The following is a 22,345-nucleotide window of genomic DNA, read 5'->3' as shown; positions in this document are numbered from 1 at the left end:
CGCCTGCCATCTTGCTGCAGCTTCTTTGTCTGGAGGTGACGTGTCTTTTTTTTGGTAGGTCCCAGCACCCTTCTGTCAATGGTTACTCGATAGCAAGTTGTGATTTTGGTGCTCTTGCAGGAGGAAATGAGTGCACGTCCTTCTATTCTGCCATCTTGAACCGGAAGCCCACTGTTCCATTCTTGAAGAGCTGTGTGTTTTTTTTTTTTTTTAAAAGTGATGTGGGTGGGGTGGTCTCCAAAGCCTTGACTGTTTACTCTGAATTTTATGGAAGAGGTTCCCCAACTGCATTTTATATATCCTTTTTCACAAGGGCATCAGAGGCCAAGAGGCACCTGAATTTATTACTATTTTTTAAATTTTTACTGGAATATAGTTGATTTATGATGTGTTACTTTCAGGTATACAGCAGAGTAAATCAGTTATACATACATCCACTCTTTTTTTAGATTCTTTTCCCATGTAGGTCACTACAGAGTACTAAGTAGGGTTCCCTGTGCTAGGCATTAGTAGGTTCTTGTTACGTGGTTTAGATACAGTAGTGCATATATTTCAATCTCAGACTCCTAATTTATCCCTCTTCCCCATTTCTCCCTGGTAACTAAATTTTTCTACATTTATGACTCTTATATGAATAAGTTCATTTGTACCATTACTTTTTGGATTCCGCATGTAAGCAATACATGATATTTGTCATTATCTGACTTCATTCAGTATGATAATTTCTAGGTCCATCCATGTTGTGGCAAATGGCATTACTTCATTCCTTTTTTATGGCTAAGTATTATTCCATTATATGTATGTTCAGTTCGGTTCAGTCGCTCAGTTATGTCTGACTCCTTTCGACCCCATGGACTGCAGCACGCCAGGCTTCCCTGTACATCACCAACTCCCAGAGTCTGCTCAAACTCATGTCCATTGAGTTGGTGATTCCATCCAACCGTCTCATCCTCTGTCATCCCTTTCTCCTACCGTTAATCTTTTCCAGCATCAGAGTCTTTTCCAATGAGTCAGTTCTTCGCATCAGGTGGCCAAAGTATTGGAGTTTCAGCTTCAGCATCAGTCCTTCCAATGAATATTCAGGACTGATCTCCTTTAGGATGGACTGGTTGGATCTTCTTGCAGTGCAAGGGACTCTCAAGAGTCTTCTCCAACACCACAGTTCAGAAGTATCAATTCTTTGGTACTCAGCTTTGTTTATAGTCCAACTCTCACACCCATACATGACCACTGGGAAAACCATAGCCTTGACTAGACGGACCTTTGTTGGCAAAGTAATGTCTCTACCCCATCTTTATCCACTCACCTGTCAACTGATGGTTTAGTTTGCTTCCATGTCTTGGCTATTTTAAATAGTGCTGCAGTGAACATTGGGGTGATTGTATCTTTTTGTTTTTCCTTTGCTTGTATCTTTTTGAATTAAGTTCTTCTCTGGATATATGCCCAGGAATGGGGTTGTTGGATCATATAGCAGTTCTGTATTTAGTTTTTCAAGGAGCCTCAAATATCAGTTTCCCATAATGGTCGTAGCAGTTTACCTTCCTACCAGGGATATAGGAGGGTTCCCTTTTCGCCACACCCTCACAAGCACTTATTGTTCAGTTCAGCTCAGTCATGTCCGACTCTCTGCGACCCCATGAACCGCAGCACGCCAGGCCTCCCTGTCCATCACCAACTCCCAGAGTTCACCCAAACCTGTGTCCATGGAGTCGGTGATGCCATCCAGCCATCTCATCCTCTGTCGTCCCCTTCTCCTCTTGCCCCCAGTCCCTCCCAGCATCAGGGTCTTATTGTCAGTCATTTTTTTTAAGAGATATAGTTTTAAAGTATCTTGTTTGCTTGTTTGGTGGCCCAGGTCTTAGTTGTGGACTGCAGGGTGTTTGCTCTTTGCTGCAGCATGTGGGCTCTTCAGGCGCAGCACACGGGAGTTTTCAGGTGCAGCGTGCAAACTCTTGTGGCATGTGCGATCTAGATCCCTGACCAGGCATCAAACCCAGGCTCCCAGCATTGGAATTGTGAAGTCTTAGCCTCTGGATCACCAGGGAAGTCGCATCTCATTGTAGTTTTGATGTGCATTTCTCTAATAATTAGTGATGTTGAGCACCTTTTCATGTGCCTCTTGGCCGTCTGTATGTCTTCTTTGGAGAGATGTCAATTTAGGTCTTTGCCTATACTTCGATTTGGTTTTTTGTTTGATATTGAGCTTATGAGCTATTTCTATATTTTGGAGATATACATAGTGAAGTAATTCAGAAAGAGAGAAAGATCGTTTGTTAATCCATACATGTGGAATCTAGAAAAATGGTACAGATGAACTGACTTGTAGGGCAGGAATAGAGACAGAGAGTGGACATGTGGACACGGGTGGGGGTGGCACGAGGGCGTGCGAAGTAGAGCAGGAGGTTAGGAGCCACGCATGTGCCCTGCCAGGTGCAGAGCACTAACGCGAACCTGCTCTGTAGCCCTGGAAACTCAGCTTGGTGCCCTGTGATGACCTAGATGACTAGGGTGGGGATGAGGGTGTGAGGGAGATCAAAGAGGAGAAGGAGGGTATTTGTATACATATAACTGATTAATTCATTGTATAGCAGAAACTAACACAATCTTGGAAAGCAATTATACTCAAATAAAATTTTTTTCTGATCTTTTATTCATTTTGTATCCTGCAGATTTTCCAGATTCGATGATGAGCTCTCATACTCTTCTGATAGTGTCTTTGGATTTTTTGTGTATCTGCAAACAGTGACAATTTTATGTTCTTGTTCCAGTTTGGTTATTTCCTTTTCCTTTCCGATTGCTGTGACTAGAATGTCCAGAACTGTGTTGAATAAAAGTGGCGAGAGTAAACATCAGGAGGTCTTGGAGGAAATGTTTTGAGTTTTTCACCTTTGAGAATGTTTTATGTAGCCTTATTATGGTGAGGTAGATTCCCTCTATGCCCACTTTCTGGAGAGTTTTTTTTTTTTTTTATCGTAAATGGGTGTTGGATTTTGTCAAAAACTTTTTCTGTATCTATTAAGATGATCATATGGTTTTAATTCTTCAGTTTGTTAATGTGGTATATCACATTGACTGACTGGTGTATATTGAAAAATCTTTGCATCTGGGATAAATCCCACTTGATCATGGTGTATGAACCTTTTAATGTGTTATTGGACTTGGTTTGCTAGTGTCTTATTGGGATGTTTTGTGTCTGTGTTGAGTGATACTGGCCGGTAGTTTTCCTTTCCTGTTTTTAACATTTATTTCTTCGGCTGCGTGACGTCCTGGTTGCAGCACGCAGGGTCTTTGTGGCCTCGTGCGGGGTCTGTCTTGGTGGCTCATGGACTCTCTAGCCGTGGTGTCCAGGCTCCAGAACACGCGGGCCCAGCGCTTTCAGCATGTGTGCTTCGGTTGCTCTGCAGTATTTGGGGTCTCAGTTCCCCTACCAAGGGTCAGACCGGTGTCACTTGCATCGCAAGGCGGATTTGTAACCTCTGGAGCACCAGGGAAGTCCCTGTCATTTTCATTTTTGTGGTATCTTTGGTTTTGGTATCCGGGTGATCGTGGCCTCATAGAATGAGCTTGGGAGTGTTCCTTCTTTGGCAATTTTTTGGAAGGATTTCAGAAGGATAGGTGTCAAGTGTTGTCTAAATGCTTGATAGAATTCATCTGTGAGGCCATCTGGTCCTGGACTTTTGTTGGAAGTTTTTGAACCACAGTTTCAGAACTTGTGATTGGTCTGTTCATGTTTGCTGTTTCTTCCTGGCTCAGTCTCGGAAGGTTGTACTTTTCTAAGAATTTGTCCATTTCTTCTAGACTGTCCATTTTATTGGCATATAGTTGCTTGTAGTGGTCTCTTATCCTTTGTACGTCCGTGGCGTCAGTTGTAACCTACCCTTTTTCATTCCTAGTTTTTTTAGTAATTAATTTTTGGTTGTGCTATCTCTGTATTGCTGCATACTCTCCAGTTACGGTGGGCCGGGACTCCTCTCTGTTGCAGTGCGTGGGCTTCCATTGAGTGGCTCTTGCATAGCGCAGGGCCTGGGTACATGGGTTTCAGAGGTTGCAGCCCGGGCACTCGATAGTTGTGGCTCGTAGGCCCTGGAGTGTGTGCTGGCTTCAGCATTGCTGCTCTTGGGCTCCGTAGTTGTGGTGCGTGGGCCTGGTTGCTCCATGGCCTGTGAAATCTTCCTGGACAAGGGATCAAACCAGTGTCCGCTTGCATTGGCAGGTGGCTTTTCATGCACTGCACCACCAGGGAAGTCCCTGTTTCTACTTTTCTTGATTTGAGCCCTCTTCCTTTTTTTCTCCCTTTGAGTCTAAAGGTTTATCAGTCTTGTTCATCTTTTTATAGGACCCGTTTTTATTTTCAGTGGCCTTTTCTGTTCTCTTCATCTTATATCATTTCTTTCTGCTCTGGTCATTATGATTTCTTTCCTTCTGCTAATGTTGGGGCTTATCTTCTCTCTCTCTGGTTCACGTGGGGTGTGGCTGCACTGGGTGTTTGCTCTGTGCAGGCTTTCTCTAGCTGCAGTGAGTGGGGTTACTGTGTAGTTGGGGTGCATGGGTTTCTCACTGAGGTAGCTTCTCATGTTGCAGAGCATGGGCCTTGGAGTACAGGCTCAAAAGCTGTGGCACATAGGCTTAGTAGTTCTGTGGCATGTGGGATCTTCCCAGACCAGGGATTGAACCCATGTCCCCTGCATTTGGCAGGTGGATTCTTAACCACTGGACCACAAGGGAAGTCCCACGGTTAGGTTGTTTATTTGAGATTTTCTCTTGTGTCCTGAGGTAAGATTGTGTTGCTTCAGCTTCTCTCTTAGACCTGCTTTTGCTGCATCCCATAGGTTTTGGATTGTCATGTTTTCATTGTCATTTGTCTCTAGGTATTTTTTTAATTTCCTTTTTGATATCTTCGGTGATCCATTGGTTGTCAAGTAACGTATCATTCAGCCTCCATATATTTGTGGGTTTTTGTAGTTTTTTTCTTGTATCTGATTTCTGATCTTACAGCATTGTGGTTGGCAGTGATACCTGATATGTTTTCAGTGTTCTTAAATTTACTGAGGCTTGATTTAGGGACAAAGATAAGCTCTATCCTGGGGGATGTTCCATGTGCACTTGAAAAGAAAGTGTATTTTGCTGCTTTCTAATGGAATGCTCTGTAAACATCAGTAAGTCCATCTGGTCTGTTGTATCTTTAACGCTTATGTTTCCTTATTGATTTTCTGTCCCGACGTCCACTGGTGTAAGTGGATGTTAAAGTTCCATGCTATTATTTTTTCTTTTTTTTTCTTAATATATAATTATATTTTATTGAAGTATAGTTGACTTACAATGTTTCAGGTGCAGAGCAAGGTGATTTAGTTATACATACACAAATAGATTATTTTTGAAATTATTTTCCATTATAGGTTATTACGAGATACTGACTGCAGTTCCCTGTGATGCACAGTAAACCTTTGTTGCTTTTGCCTGTTTTAAATTAACAGTCTAATTAAATTAATGGGGAACTCCAGGAGGGTTTATGGCAAGGGGTACCTTGCTGGGCTTCTGCTGCCAGGGCCCCTGCCCTTGTGCTGAGCCTCTGCCCAGCTGTGCCTCCCTGGTGGCCCCTCCAGCACTGGCAGGCAGTTTGGTTTAGTCTTCCTGTGGGGTCACTGCCCCTTTGCTCTGGAGCTTCTTCATGAAATGATTTGTTTGTGTCCTCCAGGACTGGAGTCTGTGTTTCCCTCAGTCCTGTGGAAGTGTTGTAATCAATTCTCACTGAACTTCAAGGCCAGATTCCCTGGGGAGTATGATTTCTTTGTCGGATCCCGGGGCTGGAAAGCCTGGTGTGGGGTTCAGAGCCTTCGAAACAGTGGGAGAACTTCTTTGGTGTTGTTCTGCAGGTTTGGGTCACCCGCCTGGTGGGAAAGGATTTGATTTTATCGTGATTGTGCCCTGCTGCCCTCTCTCTGCATCTCCCTCCTTGTTTTTGGATGTGGGTGTCTTTTTTTGGTAGTTTCCAGCATCCTCCTGTCAGTGGTTGCTCAACATCTAGTTGTGATTTTTTTTGTGCTCTCACAGGAGGGACTATCTTGAACTGGAAACTGATTTTTCCGTTCTTAAAGAGCTGCTTTAAAAAAAAAAAAAGTGATGTGAGTGGGTTAGTCTCCAAACCCTTGACTGTTTACTCTGATTTTTACAGAAGAGGTTTCCCAACTGCATTTTATATATCCTTTTTCACAAGGGCATTAGAGGCCAAGAGGTACAGGAGTTTATTATTATTTTTTAAAATTTTAATTGGAATATGGTTGATTTATAATGTGTTACTTTCAGGTATACAGCAAAGTAAGTCAATTATACTTACAGCTACACTGTTTAGATTTGTTTCCCATATGGGTCATTACGGAGGGCTAAGTAGAGCTCCCTGTGCTGTGCAGTAGTATGTCCTTGTTAGTTACCTACTGTATATATAGTAGTGTGCTTATGTCACTCCCAAACTCCTAGTTTACCCCTATTCCCCATTTCCCCCTGGTAACTGTAAGTTTGTTTTCTGCATCTATGACTCTTTTATAAATAAGTTCATTTGTACCATTGTTTTTTAGATTCCTCATACAGTGATATGTGACATTAGTCCTTATCTGACTTCATTCAGTATGACAGTCTCCAGATCCGTCCTACTGTTGCAAGTGGCATTCTTTCATTCCTTTTTTCCATTCCTTTTTTACGGCTGAAAAGTGTCCCGTTACTCACCTGCCAGTGGTATTTAGGTTTGTTTAGTCGATGTTTAGGTTTGTTACCTGTCTTGGCTATTGTAAACAGTGCTGTAGTGAACATTGGGGTACATGTTATCTTTCTGAATTAAGTCTTTCTCTGGATATATGTCCAGAAGTGGGATTATTAGATCATGTAGTAGGTCTGTATTTAGTTTGTTAAGGAAACTCTATACCATTCTCCATAATGGTTGTAACAATTTATATTCCTACTAACAATGTAGGAGGGTTCCCTTTTCTCCATACCCTCAAAGCATTTATTGTTTAGAGACTTTTTTTTAAGAGATACAGTTCTAAAGTATTTTCTCCGTTTGTTGATTGGTTGCCCAGGTCTTAGTTGTGGACTGCGGCATGTGGGCCCTTCAGGTGCAGCTCGGGGGGGTTTTTAGTTGCGGCATACAAACTCTTACTTGTGGAGTGTGGGATCTAGATTCCCGACCAGGGATCAAACCCAGGACCCCCAGCTTTGGGAGTGTGAAGTCTTAGCCACTGGATCATCAGGGACATCCCAGAAGACTTTTTTTTTAGTTATTGTCCACTGAGGAGAGTTACTTTACGATGTTGTGTTGGTTTCTGCTGCGCAACAGCATGAATCAGCCGGAAGTATACATACAGCCCCTCCCTCTTAAACCTCCCTGCACCCCGACCTTGTCCCAGCCCTCTGGGTTGTCAGAGAGCATGGGTTGAGCTGTGTGTGTTACACGGCAGCTTCCCACTGCTCTATGCGTGGTGATGCGGGTGTTCCAGTGCTCCTCTTTCAACTCATCCCATCCTCTCCTCCCGCTGCTGTGTCCGCAGCTCTGTTCTCTGAGTCTGCGTCTCTATTCCTGCCTGCAGATAGGTTTATCAGCACTGTTTTTCTAGATCCCATCTATATAGGTCAATAGTCAATGTTTATTTTTCTCTTTCTGACTTAACATCTCTCTGTAACAGACTCTAGGTTCATCCACGTCTGCTGCTGCTGCTAAGTCGCTTCAGTCGTGTCCGACTCTGTGCGACCCCAGAGATGGCAGCCCACCAGGCTCCCCCGTCCCTGGGATTCTCCAGGCAAGAACACTGGAGTGGGTTGCCATTTCTTTCTCCAATGCATGAAAGTGAAAAGTGAAAGTGAAGTCGCTCAGTCGTGTCCGACTCTTCGTGACCCCATGGACCACAGCCCACCAGGCTCCTCCGTCCATGGGATTTTCCAGGCAAGAGTACTGGAGTGGGGTGCCATCACCTTCTCTGCATCCTCGTCACTAGAACTTAAAAAAAAAATTTATGGCTGAGTAATACTCCATTGTGGAGCTTCCCTGGTGGCTTAGTGGTAAAGAATCTGCCTGCCAATGCAGGAGACTCAGGTTCAATTCCTGGGTAGGGAAGATCCCCTGGAGAAAGATCTTTGGGAAAGAAGGCAACCCACTCCAGTGTTCTTGCCTGGGAAATCACATGGACAGAGGAGTCTGATGGACTACAGTTCATGGGGTTGCAAAAGAATCAAATACAACTTAGTGATTAAAACAACAACAATATTGCATTGTGTATGTGTACCACAAATTCTTGATCCGTTCATCTGTCAGTGGGCATCTAGGTTGCTTCTGTGTCCTGGCTATTATAAACAGTGTTTAATGGTATTGTTGGGTCACATGGTGGCTTTATTCGTAGTTTTTCAAGGACTCTCCATACTGTTTTCCATAGTAGCTGTACCAGTTTACATTCCCACCAACAGTGCAAGAGGGTTCCCTTTGTTTCACACCCTCTGTAGCATTTGTTGTTCATGGATTTTTTTGATGATGGCCATTCTGACCTGTGTGAGGTGAAGATCTTGCTTGTGGCGTGGGGACTCCAGAGCATGCAGGCTTCAGTGGTTGTGACCTACAGGCTCTGGAGTGCGTGGGCTCAGTGGTCTCGGCACAAGGCTGTAGTTCCTCCATGACGTGGGACCAGGGATTGAGCCCACATTGCCTACGCTGCAAGTCAGATTCGTAACCAGTGGGCCACCAGAAATTCTCACCTGATTGTAGTTTTGATTTGCATTTCTCTGTCAATTAGTGATGTTGAGCATCTTTCCATGTGCCTCTTGGCCATCTGTATGTCTTCATTGGAGAGAGGTCAATTTAGGTCTTTATCCATAGTTTGTGTGTGTGTTTGGTTTTGAGCTACATGAGCTGTTCTGTGTTTTATTGGATGAGGTGTGAGAATCTTTATGTTTATGTACTTATGTGGAAACACTGTTTGTTTTGAGTGTGGACCTGCTGTATAGCCCAGAAAACCTTTTCTACATCTGTTAAGATGATCATATGGTTTTTTCTTCTTCAGTTTGTTAATGTGGTGTATCACATTGGTTGATTTGTTTATATTGAAAAACCTTTGCATCCCTGGAATAAATCCCACTTGATCATGGTGTGTGAACTTTTATTGTGTTGTCGGGCTTGGTTTGCTAGTGTTTTGTTGAGTTTTTTTTTTTTTTTGCCTCTGGGTTATTGGCCCTTAATTCTTTTTTTAATATTTATTTATTTGGCTGCGCGACCTCTTAGTTGCAGCACGCAGGATCTTTGTTGCACTGTGCAAGGTCTTTCATTGTGGCTCATGGACTCCAGTTGTGCGCAAGCTCCAGAACATCAGGCTCAGTATTTGCAGTACGTGGGCTTAGTTGCTCCAGCATGTGGGATCTTAGTTCCCTTACCAAGGGTTGAATCTGTGTCCCCCACATTGCAAGATGGATTCTGGACCCCTGGACCACCAGGGAAGTTCTGTAATTTTCTTTTTTTGTGATATCTTTGGTTTTGGTATCAAGGTATTGGTGGCCTCATAGAATGAGCTTGGGCGTGTTCCTTCTTCTGCAGTTTTTTTGCAGAATATCAGAGGGATAGGTGTTAACTGTTGTGTAAATGTTTAATAAAATTCTCCTGTGAAGCCAACTGGTCTTGGACTTTTGTTTGTTGGAAGTTTTTGAATCAGTTTCAATTTTAGTACTTGTGATTGGTCTGTTTGTATTTTCTATTTCTTCCTGGTTCAGCCTTGAAAAGTTGTACCTTTCTAAGAATTTGTTAATTTCTTCTAGGTTGTCCATTTTATTGGTGTATGGTTGCTTGTGACAGTCGCTCAGTTGTATCTGCTTCTTGGTGACTCTGTGGACTGTAGCCTGGCTTCTCTGTCCATGGAATTCTCCAGACGGGACTACTGGAGTGGGTAGCTGTTTCTGTCTCCAGGGGATCTTCCCAACCCAGGGATCGAACCCCATTCTCTCATATTGCAGTCAGATTCTTTACTGTCTGAGCTACCAGGGAAGCCCAAGAATACTGGAGAGGGTAACCTATCCGTTCTCCAGGGCATTTTGCTGACCCAGGAATTGAACCTGGGTCTCCTGCATTGCAGGCAGATTCTTTACCAGCTGAGCTACCAGGGAAGCCCCCCATAGTTGCTCATACTCTTAAAATCCTTTGTATGTCCGTGGTGTCAGCTGTAACACCCTTTTTTGTTCCTACTTTTTTTTTAATAATTAGTTTTGGGGTTGTGTGTCTCCGCTGCTGCATACGTGCTTTCCTAGTTGTGGTGAGCCGGGACTTCTCACTGTGGTCATCGCAGTGGCTTCTCTTGTTGCACAGCACAGGCTCTAGGTGCACGGGCTTCAGGCATTGCAGCACTTGGATCAGTGGTTGTGGCTTGTGGGCCCTGGAGCACGTGCTGGCTTTGGTATTTGCTGCTCGTGGGCTCAGTGGTTGTGGTGCGTGGGCCTGGTTTCTCCGTGGCATGTGGAATCTTCCTGGACAAGGGATCAGACGAGTGTCCCCTTGCACTGGCAGGCAGATTCTTATCCATTGTACCACCACAGAAGTTCCCACTTCTAGTTTTATTAATCTGAGCCCTCTCCTTTTCTTTTCTCCCAATGAATTAAAAAGGTTTATTAATTTTGTTCATCTTTTCATAGGATCAGCTTTTAGTTTCATTGATGTTTCTTATTGTTTTATTCATTTCTATTTCGTTTATTTCTGCTCTGATCAATATAGTTTCATTCCTTCTACTAACTTTGGAGTTCTTCTTTCTCTAGTTCTGTAGGAGGTGTGTGTGTTTATGTGTGTGTGTGATTGTGCTGGATGTTGGCACGGGCTTGTGTGTGTGTGTGTGAGAGAGAGACTGTTCTGGGTCTTTGCTGTGCACAGGCTTTCTCTGGTTCCTTTAGCGGGTGTGTGTGTGTGTGTGTATATATGACTGTTCTGGGTCTTTGCTGTGCACGGGCTTTCTCTGGTTCCTTTAGTGGGGGTGTGTGTGTGTGTGTATATATATGACTGTTCTGGGTCTTTGCTGTGCACAGGCTTTCTCTGGTTCCTTTAGCGGGTGTGTGTGTGTGTGTATATATATGACTGTTCTGGGTCTTTGCTGTGCACGGGCTTTCTCTGGTTGCAGTGGGTGGGGATTACTCTAATTGCAGTGCATGGCTTCTCATCGCGGCTTCTCTTGTTGGGGAGCATGGCTTCTAGAGTTCAGGCTCAGTAGCTGTAGCACACAGGCTTCGTTGCTCTGTGGCATGTGAGATCTTCCTGGACCAGTGATTGAACCCACGTTCCCTGCATTGGTAGGTGGGTTGTTAACCATTGGACCGCCAGGGAAGTCCCACAGTTAGGTTGTTTGAGATTTTTCTTGTGTCCTGGGGTAAGATTGTATTGCTATCAACTTCCTTCTTAGAACTGCGTTTGCTGCATCCCATAGGTTTTGGATTGTCATGTTTCATTGTCATTTGTCTCTAGGTATTTTTTATTTCCTCTTTGATTTCTTCAGTGATCCATTGGCTATTTCATAACATTGTTTAACCTCCACATGTTTGTGGGGTTTTGCAGTTTTTTTTTTTCTTGTATTTGATTTATAATCTTACAGCATTGTGGTTGGAAAAGATACTTGATGTGATTTCAGTTTTCTTGAATTTATGGAGGCTTGATTTGTGGCCAAAGATACAATCTATCCTGCAGAATGTTCTATGTGTGCTTGAAAAGAAAGTCTAGGCTCTTTTTGAATGGAATGCCCTATAAATATTAGTTAAGTCCATCTAGTCTAATGTATCTTTAGGGCTGGTGTTTCTTTATTGATTTTCTGTCTGGATGATCTGTCCATTGAGTTCCCTGCTATTATTGTATTACTGTTGATTTCCCCCTTCTTTGCCATCTGAGCCACCAGGGGAGCCCTTAGACTGTTAGCATTTATGTTCATATTGAGGTGCTCCTGTGTTGGGTACATACATCTACTTGAAATTGTTGTATCTTCTTGAATTGATTCCTTGATCATTATGTCGTGTCCTTCCTTGTCTTTTTAATATTTATGTATTTCCCTGGCCACACAGCCCTTGGTCGCAGCACGCGGAACCTTTGATCCTTGCTGTAGCCTGCACGATCCTTAGTTTCGGCGGGTGAACCCTTTGTCTGCTGGATCTAGTTCCCTGACCCGGGATCAAGCCCCAGCCCCCTGTGTTGAGAGCGCAGAGTGTCCGCCACTTGACCACCAGGGAAATCCCATTTCCTTATCTCTTGTAACAGTTGTTATTTTAAGGTCTATTTTCTCTGATATGTATACTGCTATTTCAGCTTTCTTTTGATTTCCATTTGCATGGAATATCTTTTTCTATCCCCTCACTTTCAGTCTGTATGTGTCCCTAAGTCTAAAGTGGGTCTCTTGTAGACAGCATATATATGGGTCTTGTTTTATATCCATTCAGCCAGTCTGTGCCTTTTGTTTGGAGCATTTAATTTACATTTTACATTTAAGGTAATTACTGATAATACATGTTCCTATTGCCATTTTCTTAATTGATTAGGATTTGTTTTTGTTGGTCGTCTTTTGTTCTCTTGTGGTTTGATGTCTGTCTTTAGTGTTGTGTTTGACTTGCCTTTTTCTTTTTTGTTTGTGTATCTGTTAGAGATGTTTGGTTTGCAGTTCCCATGAGGTTTGGATTCTTTTGTGTTTTTAATTTGACTGCGCCCGTTGCGGCTTGTGGCATCCTTGTTGTGGCACGCGGGAACTTTCACTGTGGCACTCGGACTCTCAAGTTGTGGCACTCAGTCGCTGTGTGGAATGTGGGATTCTAGTTCCCCGAGGAGGGATCAAACCCGAGTCCCCTGCATTGCAAGGCAGATTCTTAACCGTTGGACCACCAGGGAAGTCCCTCTTGAGATTTTGCTATAGCAGTCTTTACGGAAGGTGGTTTTAAGTTGCTGGTCTCTTGATTTCAAGTGTAATTCTGATTTCCTGTATTTGTACTCCCCTGTGGTTGCTGATTTTGATACGATATTTGTGTGGGGGTGGTTTCCTACTGTTACTTTATGTTTGCCTTTATTGTTGAGCTTTCCCAATTGTGCTTTTCTTGTTTCTAGCTTTGGCCTCCCCACCCCCACCTCCGATGGCGCGCGCGTGTGTGTGTGCGCGCGCGCGTGTGCACACACGTGTGCATGCTGAGTTGCTTTGGTCGTGTCCAGTTCTGGACTGCAGCCTGCCAGGCCCCCCTGTTCATGGGATTCTCCAGGCAAGAATCCTGGAGTGGGCTGTCACGCCCTCCTCCAAGGGATCTTCCCGACCCAGGGGTCGAGCTCTGCGCTGGCAAATGTGTTCTTTACCTTCTGCCCCGCCCCCCACCCCTGCCCCCAGGAGTTCCTTTAGCATTTGTTGTAAGGCTAGATTGGTGGTGTCTATTCTCTTAACTTTTGCTCCTCTGTAAAACTTCTCTGAATCTGAATGAAAACCTTGCTGGGTAGAGTATTCTTGATTGTAGGTTTATCCCTTTCATCACTTTAAATATATTGTGCCACTCTCTTCTGGCTTGCAGTTTCTGCTGAAAAATCATCTGATAATCTTATGGGGATTTACTTGTGTGTTGTTTGTTACTTTTCCCTTTTGATTTTAATATTTTTCTTTGTATTTGACTTTTGTCAATTTGAGTAATATGTGTTTTAGCCTGTTCCTCCTTGGGTTTATCCTGTATGGAACTCTGCACTTCCTGGACTTGAATGACTGTTTCCTTTCCCATTTTAGGGAAGCTTTTGGCTATAATCTCTTCACATATTTTCTCAGGCCCTTTCCCTGTCTCTTTTCTGCTGGGACCCTACAATAGGATGTTGGTGTGTTTAGTGATGTCCCAGAGGTCTCTGAGGCCATTTCTCATTTCTCTTCATTCTTTTTACTTTATTCTGTCCTGTGGCAGCGATGTCCACTTCTCTGTCTTCCAGCTCACTCACTCATTCTTCTGCCTCAGTTATTCTGCTCTTGACTTTTTTCTAGTGTCTTTTTCGTTTCACTTATTCTCTGTTCTTTTAACCTTCTGTCTCTTTGTTAAACATTTCCTGTATTCTCTTGGTCTGTGCCTCCATTATTTTTTCTGAGATTTTGAATCATTTTTACTGTTACTACTCTGAATTCTTTCTCAGGTAGATTACCTGTCTCTGGAGGAGCTTGAATTTAAATGTGAAGGTCCTCAGACCCACCTGTCCCACTCCCTACCCCTCTCAAGGTCACTGGGTTCCCCTGAAGGAGACTGTTGTCAAGTTAGTCCATGGCCTTGAGCACTCACTGCCTTTGGGGCTTGTGGCCAGTGTCCACAGGACTGAGGCGTCTTCATGACGTGGGCAGGACTGCACTGGATGCCTGTGGTCTGAGGCCCTGGCAGTGCGGCTGCCCCAGCCTTCCAGCACTTAAGCTCCCTATCAGGGTGCTTGCTAGGGGCAGGCTTGACTCGTTAGGAGGCTTTGAGACCCATGCATTGGTTCCTCAAGACCAGGGGGACAGCAGCAGAATCTGGATGTGGGAGGTGGGGGCATCCCAGCCCAGCATGCCACTGACCTGGCCTCTCCCCGCACAGCCCTGAGCACGCGGAGCCAGAGGTCCAGGTGGTGCCTGGGTCCGGCCAGATCATCTTCCTGCCCTTTACCTGCATTGGCTACACTGCCACCAACCAGGACTTCATCCAGCGCCTGAGCACGCTCATCCGACAGGCTATCGAGCGGCAGCTCCCTGCTTGGATTGAGGCCGCCAACCAGCGAGAGGAGGGCCAGGGGGAGCAGGGCGAGGATGATGAGGAGGAGGAGGACGTTGCTGAGAATCGCTACTTCGAAATGGGGCCCCCAGATACAGAGGAAGAGGAGGAGGGTGGTCCAGGAGAGGAAGAGGAGGAAGAGGAGGAGGAGGAGGCTGAGGAGGAGCGCCTGGCTCTGGAGTGGGCGCTGGGCGCAGACGAGGACTTCCTGCTGGAGCACATCCGCATCCTCAAGGTGCTCTGGTGCTTCCTGATCCACGTGCAGGGCAGCATCCGCCAGTTCGCCGCCTGCCTCGTACTCACCGACTTCGGCATCGCTGTCTTCGAGATCCCGCACCAGGAGTCGCGGGGCAGCAGCCAGCACATCCTCTCCTCGCTGCGCTTCGTGTTCTGCTTCCCGCACGGCGACCTCACCGAGTTCGGCTTCCTCATGCCGGAGCTGTGCCTGGTGCTGAAGGTGCGGCACAGTGAGAACACGCTCTTCATCATCTCCGACGCTGCCCACCTGCACGAGTTCCATGCCGACCTGCGCGCCTGCTTCGCCCCGCAGCACATGGCCATGCTGTGCAGCCCCGTGCTTTACGGCAGCCACACCAGCCTGCAGGAGTTCCTGCGCCAGCTGCTCACCTTCTACAAAGTGGCAGGCGGCTGCCAGGAGCGCAGCCAGGGCTGCTTTCCCGTCTACCTGGTCTACAGTGACAAGCGCATGGTGCAGACGGCCGCTGGGGACTACTCGGGCAACATCGAGTGGGCCAGCTGCACCCTCTGCTCGGCCGTGCGGCGCTCCTGCTGCGCGCCCTCCGAGGCCGTTAAGTCCGCCGCCATCCCCTACTGGCTGCTGCTCACGCCCCAGCACCTCAACGTCATCAAGGCCGACTTCAACCCCATGCCCAACCGGGGCACCCACAACTGCCGCAACCGCAACAGCTTCAAGCTCAGCCGCGTGCCGCTGTCCACTGTGCTGCTGGACCCCACGCGCAGCTGCACCCAGCCACGGGGTGCCTTCGCGGACGGCCACGTGCTCGAGCTGCTCGTGGGCTACCGCTTCGTCACCGCCATCTTTGTGCTGCCCCATGAGAAGTTCCACTTCCTGCGCATCTACAACCAGCTGCGGGCCTCGCTGCAGGACCTGAAGACCGTGGTCATCGCCAAGACCCCCGCAACGGGGGGCGGGCCTCAGAGCCCCCTCGTGGACGGCCAGCCTGCAGAGAGCAGGGCCAGGTGAGGCTGAGCACGGGCTTCTGGGGGCCAGGAAGCAGGGGGCTGGCTGAGACCAGTCCGCTCACCACACCCAAGCCTCTCACCCCCATCATCACTGCCCTTGGCTCCCTCGGGCTTGGTGCTAGGCTGCTCCTTATCTCCCAGGCTTCAGAAGAAGTCCTTCTTTGTGGAAGGACACTGGGCCTCTTCTCTGCCACTTAGAGCCCTGCGTCGCTGGGCCTCCAGGCTTCTGCTCCCACCTTGCCTGGCCCTCCCCATGGGCCCAAGCATGGCCTTTAGGCATCACCCATGTACCCTCGCCCCTGGGCTCCCAGTCCTGTGCTTGGCTTTCTGAGCTGGGCTGGGGGAGCTGCTGCTGGTACCGCCTGCCTCTGACCCCCAGCTTCAAGCCTTACCCTTTGGTGAGCCATACACTCCTTCCTTCTCAGGAGGACCTGGGTTGCTCAGGGGCCCACTCTGTGTAATTTTGTGAGTCCTGAACTTGTTGGCCGAGAGCAGCAAGGTCTGAGTGTGTAAGCTGGGTGGTCTCTCCGCGCAGAGCTCCTGCTCTTCTCGGGGAGACTGAGGTGCAGAGAGAGGAGGAATTCGCAGCCCTATGCTCGTCTTCCTCACTTTTCCCTCCTTCCCCTGCTCCTGCTGCTGAGCCTGGCTCCCCTCAGAGCTGCCTGGGCTTGGGGTAGAGTGGCCTATAAGGGGAACTGTGGTCACACCCATGATTCACGCCTGCCTTGGGCTCACGAGGGTCCCTGTACCCTTCAGGGTGCCCCTTTCTCCTGTGATTTCCCCCAGCTTCATGTATGATGGGGCTTCCCCAGCTGGACAGGGAAGCCCTTCATTTGTTCCTGGTGGACAGTGGAGACCCTATCCTCACCCCAGCATTTCAGAGGCCCTGCCTTTTCTCTCCAGCCCAGCCTCTCAACGGATGCTCCCAAAGGACATCCAGCCTCTTCCTGGCTGAATCAGGGGCCCCTCATGCCCAGCTCAAGTCCCGTGCCCTCTGTAGAGACCCCTCATTCCTTCAGGTACTAGGGAGCTACTTGTGCCAGAGGCAGCCTCATGAGGCTGTCTCTCCATCTCCTTGCCCCCGTGATGGGGCTTCAGGTGGTGACAAGCTTCAGCTTGTCTCTGTTTCCCTGCCACCCCCAAACCTGGTGGACCTTGCCCACAGAGGGGACTGCATACAGAAAGCAGGCGCCCTGCTTCACCCCAGCAGACGCCTGTCTGGCCCAGGCCAACAGGAGGAGAGCCTGAGAGGCTTGAGGGGATTTGGCCCTGTGCAAGATCAGGGCCCCAGGGATCTCTCTCGACAGACAGCTGCTGGATTGAGAGGACGGTATCCAGGACTCCCCACTGACACGAGCCTGAGCTTGTGGGTGTGAAGGCTGGTTGGGGGCTCTCAATGCACGAGGGTTCTTTCTGAGTGTTGTTGGACCTGGTGCTTGGAACAGTCACGGGAAAATCCAGTGTGGCCACATGCAGTGGTGGCCAAGGCGGGTGAGATCCTGGGACACCTGAGGAGGCCTCAAAGGCAGACTGAGGAAAGGCTAAGTTTTTGTTTCTCAACTCCATGTGCCCCAGGGTCCCAGCCGCACTCTGGACTCTGGAGTGGCATTGGTGATACTTTTACCACCTTTTCAGAATGATTTTTCAGCCCATGGGCACATCTGTGTGTCAGCCTTGGTCCGTCTTTCCATCTCCCTCCCAAGAGAAGGGGCCTGGCACCTTTCCCTTTGCTCTTACCATGAGAAACCAAGATGAAATCCCCAGATGACTCCAGAGGTGGTGGGTGGTGCGTGCAGTCCCCACACTCTGAGGTTACACGTGGGCTGGGAGTCTGCATTTGGGGCCCACATGTTAATATGGTGTTTCTCGGGGGAATCGGGATATGTAGCAGTGACCAGAATCTCCAAGAAGCTCCAGCAGAGACTACAGCCCCGGCCCTGGTGGAGGCCCCTGCTCTTACTCCAGGAGAGGCCTCAGCCCCAAGCCCAGCAAAGACCCCAGCTCCAGTGGAGGCCTCAGTGCCAGCTCTTGTTCCAGTGGAGGTCCCCGCGGAGGCCGAGGCCTCAGCAGAGATCCCAGTGGAGGCTCTGGCCCAAGCAGAGGCCCCTGCACAGTACCCAAGTGAGCCCCTGATCCGGTCCATGTCGGAGGACAATCAGATCCCGTCACACCTGCCTGCCTGCCCGTCTCTCCGGCACATCGCCAGCCTGCGTGGACGGGCCGTGGTCGAGTTCTTCCACAGCAGCGTTGCTGAGGTAGGGCTGGCACCTGTGGAGGAAGGGGGCTCGGTTGTCCGGAGCTGCAGCAGGCTTGCCTTGGGCTCAGCTTCGGGTTCCCAGCCTTCTCCGTGCTGGCTTTTCCCCCAGCTTCAGCTCTTCACGGTTTTGAGGACCTGAGTAGGGAGGACCTGTCCAGTTGTCCCCTCCACCACTGCCTCCCGCTGTGGCCATTCCTAGCCTCGGTCCCTGGGCAGACCCCACTGCAGACTGTCTCCCGCTCCTCACCTCCTCTCTTCTGTAGTTACACATTCATTGACGACACGGTAGAGTCCCATGCCACCCCCGGGGCAGCAGGTCACCGCCGGTGGGGCTGTGGGAGCCCCCTTCCCAGAAGCCTGCAGGAGGAGCTGCACACCCTGGTCACCTGCTGTCCTGCAGCCCCAACTGGCCCCTCTGTGTCCAGGTGGAAAATGAGGAGCTGCGGCACCTCCTGTGGTCATCGGTGGTGTTCTACCAGATGCCGGGGCTGGAGGTGACAGCCTGTGTGCTGCTCTCTACCAAGGCCGTGTACTTCGTGCTGCACGACGGCCTCCGCCGCTACTTCTCGGAGCCGCTGCAGGGTGGGCACTGGGGCTCGCGGGGATGGGAGGGCTTCTGTCTCTGGACCCCCGTGTGACCTGAGGAAGCAGCGGTTTGGCTGCACGGGGCTGAGACTATCTTCTTGGAGGAAGGGAGGTTGATGTCAGCACTATCCTCCTGGATCTGGCACAAGGGATGTGAGGCCAGGCATGAACGCACCCAGCCAGGCCCGTGAGGGCCTGGGCAGCCTCTGCCTCTTGGGGCCTCAGTGGGTTCCTCAGCCAGTGGCTGTCTTAGGACTCCTGGTGTATCCAGCACACCAGGCACGGCTCAGACTGTGGAATACATTTCCCATGAGGTCTTGTGTGTGCAGAGGTGGTGGTAGCTTCTCGGTGGGCCGGGCCATCAAGGGGACCCTTTCCTGCTCCAGGCAGCTATGTACCTGGGAGCCTTGTGCTCACCCAGCACGGCCACCACCACAGTCTGTCCCTTTCTCCCTGTCACAGATTTCTGGCATCAGAAAAACACCGACTACAACAACAGCCCCTTCCACATCTCTCAGTGCTTTGTTTTGAAACTCAGCGACCTGCAGGTAGTCAACGTTGGGCTGTTTGACCAGTATTTCCGGCTAACAGGTGAGTGGCCGCTCTGCTTTGTCCTATTTTGGGTGAAGGTCGGTGTCCCCAGCGGGCTTCCACCTTCATACGTGGGTGCATTATTGCAGGCAGAGTTATCTGCTCACAGGCCAGTTCACTGGAGTGGGAGGAAGCCGCTTCAGGAACTGCTGAGAGAGCAGAACTCACCCCCAGGACATGGAGCGGGAGGCCAGGGACCGAGGCGGCGAAGAGCTGGGCGGGAGGGCAGAGTGGGCCCTGGGCTCCCGGGCAGGATGTGTCTGACTCATACTTCCTGAAGAGAGAAAGCTAAGCTCTTTCCCTAATGCCTCTGTATCCCCTTCCAGAAAAATGTCACAGCCCTTCCGGCCTGAGAAACGGCCGTCTCCCCAGGCCCCGTGATGCTTCGCCACGTGCGCTTTCCTGGACCCGGCTCTGTGGTCCTCAGGTCCAGGCTGACCTGCCGGACACTAGAGGAGACTGCAAGGGCGGGGCCGGGGGAGCGGCGAGCTGCGGTCATGCCTGTCCCCTTCTCTCGCAGGCTCCTGCCCGGCGCAGGTGGTTACCTGCTTGACGCGGGACAGCTACCTGACCCACTGCTTCCTCCAGCACCTCATGGCTGTGCTCTCCTTGCTGGAACGCACACCCTCGCCTGAGCCTGTGGACAAAGACTTCTATTCTGAGTTTGGAAACAAGACCACAGGTACCCCCGCCCAGCTCGAGTCTCCTCGCCGACCCCAAGGGCTGCAGCAGGCCCCAGGACAGCGTCTCTCTGCCAGCAGCCGCTCTGCTTCTAGCTGTCTTCCTGCGTAGTCAGTCAGAGTTTCCCATGGCTTTTTTTTTTTTTGGCTATCGTGGATCTTTGTTGCCGCACGCAGGCTTTCTCCAGTGGTGGTGAGCAGAGGCTGCTCTTTGTCCTGGTGTGGGCTTCCCATCGCAGTGCTTCTCTTGTTGTGCAGCATGGGCTCTTGTCGCGTGGGCTTCAGTAGTGGCAGTGTGTGTGGGCTCAGTAATTGTGGCTCGTGGGCTCTAGAGCACAAGCTCTGTAGCTGTGGGCCCAGGCTCCACGGCATGTGGAATCAATCTCCCTGAACCAGAGTTCGAACCAGTGTCCCTTGCATTATTGCAGAGTGGTTTCTGAACCACTGGACCACCACGGAAGCCCTGCATGGACTTTTCCACGGCAGAGTCCCTGTCCCAGCAAATCCACAGCCATTCGGCAGATGCATTTCGTATCTGCCCTGCTCTGCACTGCTGGCCTGAGGGTCTCAGGCTGAGCGGGGGGGCTTGGATCACTCTCTGCTGCTTCTGATGGTCACGTGACTCATGCTGCCGTCTCTGGGGGGCTTGGGGCTGCTGGTGAGCCTAGCACCACCACAGGCCAGTTCCAGCCTGCAGCCCTGGTGGCGTCTCTCTCTTCAGGGAAGATGGAAAACTATGAGCTGATCCACTCGAGCCGCGTCAAGTTCACCTACCCCAGCGAGGAGGAGGTCGGAGACCTGACATTCACCGTGGCCCAGAAGATGGCTGCGCCGGAGAAGGCGCCAGCCCTCAGCATCCTGCTGTGTGTGCAGGCCTTCCAGGTGGGCTCGCCGCAGCCGGGGCGCTGCAGGGGCTTGCTGCGCCCCAAGACACTCCTGCTCACCAGCGCCGAGATCTTCCTCCTGGACGAGGACTTCGTCCACTACCCGCTGCCCGAGTTCGCCAAAGAGCCGCCACAGAGGGACCGGTACCGGCTGGATGACGGGCGCCGCGTCCGGGACCTGGACCGCGTGCTCATGGGCTACCAGACATACCCACAGGCCCTCACCCTGGTCTTCGATGATGTGCAGGGCCACGACCTCATGGGCAGCGTCACCCTGGACCACTTCGGGGAGGTGCCAGGTGGCCCGGCTAGGGGTGGCCAGGGCCGTGAGGTCCAGTGGCAGGTGTTTGTCCCCAGCGCGGAGAGCCGAGAGAAGCTCATCTCGCTGCTGGCCCGTCAGTGGGAGGCCCTGTGTGGCCGGGAGCTGCCCGTGGAGCTCACCGGCTAGGCTCGCCCGGGTGGCAGCCGGCCCTTGCTGCCCGCCGTGTCTGGCCTGGTGCCCACCCAGGGCCGGGAAGCAGGCCATCTTCGCTGTTTTTAAACTGTGCTCTCTTGCGGTACCTTCGTTTGACCGTCCTCCCAGAGAATGTGAGCACTTGAGTTCAGTCGGTTCTTTCCAGCCTCGGGAGTGAAGGCGCCGGCCCCTGCAGGGCCTCCGCGTGCTGTCAGCCTCCCGCAGACCTGTCGCCCGCCCCTCGTGCCGTGTGGCCGGGCACACTGGTGTCGTGTCTTCTGTCGCGAGACTGCTGTCAATCTGTGGCGCTGTAGGTCTGGTTTGTTCTGCACGTCCTTTCCTGAGATGTCAAGTCCAGTCTCGTTGCTGTTGCTGTCATTGTGGACATTTGCTGCTAATTCTGAAGCTGGCAGTGAAATGCACATTGAAAGCTCCCACCCCACACAGTTTCCAGAGGGGAGGCCTCTCCTGGTCCAGACTAGTGGGAGAGCCCCTGGCAGGAGGCTCCCAGGCCTTGGGGCTGAGAGGGCTGGGGGCAGGGGACCTAGAGCTGCCAGCACCATTGTGATTCCTGTTGCCTGTTTTCTCTATTCCAGTAAAGCCAAGTTTGACACAATCTGGGTCTTTTATTTCAAGGGCCACTGGGGTCCCAGCGGGGCATTGGTACAGGGCATGGTTGGCCTGAGGGAGAGGGTGCCTTAGAGACAGAAGAAGATGAGCTACTCAGGGAACCGAGCAGGGAAGAGGCTGCAAAGGACCAAAGGGAGCGGCTGTCCCGGGCTGGGTACTGGATGGGTTTCCGAGGAGCCTGGGACAGGGGACGTAGAAGGGGCTCTTTGGACAGGGCCTTGCTGGGCTGTGGCTAAACCAGGAGCCTCAGGGCAAACCGGAAGCTCCTTAGGAGCCCCTGGCACCCTGGCTGCTGCCCTGCCCCCCC

The 22,345-nt window shown here is 50.1% G+C and overlaps 1 protein-coding gene across 2 annotated transcripts in view; it reads left to right on the top strand.

Annotated features, from left to right (window-relative positions):
• Positions 1-22,024, top strand: part of NISCH (nischarin) — a 61,550-nt gene extending 39,526 nt beyond the window's left edge. For both annotated transcript variants that reach the window (XM_061396764.1, XM_061396765.1), the window contains exons 16-21: positions 14,560-15,954; positions 17,846-18,212; positions 18,640-18,796; positions 19,262-19,390; positions 19,911-20,072; positions 20,792-22,024. In XM_061396764.1, coding sequence (XP_061252748.1) covers positions 14,560-15,954; positions 17,846-18,212; positions 18,640-18,796; positions 19,262-19,390; positions 19,911-20,072; positions 20,792-21,402 — 2,821 coding nt within the window. In that variant the 3' untranslated portion in view covers positions 21,403-22,024. The remainder of the gene's footprint in view (positions 1-14,559; positions 15,955-17,845; positions 18,213-18,639; positions 18,797-19,261; positions 19,391-19,910; positions 20,073-20,791) is intronic.
• Positions 22,025-22,345: the final 321 nt, after the last annotated feature.

This window comes from Bos javanicus, chromosome 22 (genome assembly GCF_032452875.1).
Source record: "Bos javanicus breed banteng chromosome 22, ARS-OSU_banteng_1.0, whole genome shotgun sequence".
Lineage (NCBI taxonomy): Eukaryota > Metazoa > Chordata > Mammalia > Artiodactyla > Bovidae > Bos > Bos javanicus.
The sequence above is the reverse complement of the archived record's forward strand: the minus strand, read 5'-3'. Positions and strand labels throughout refer to the sequence as shown.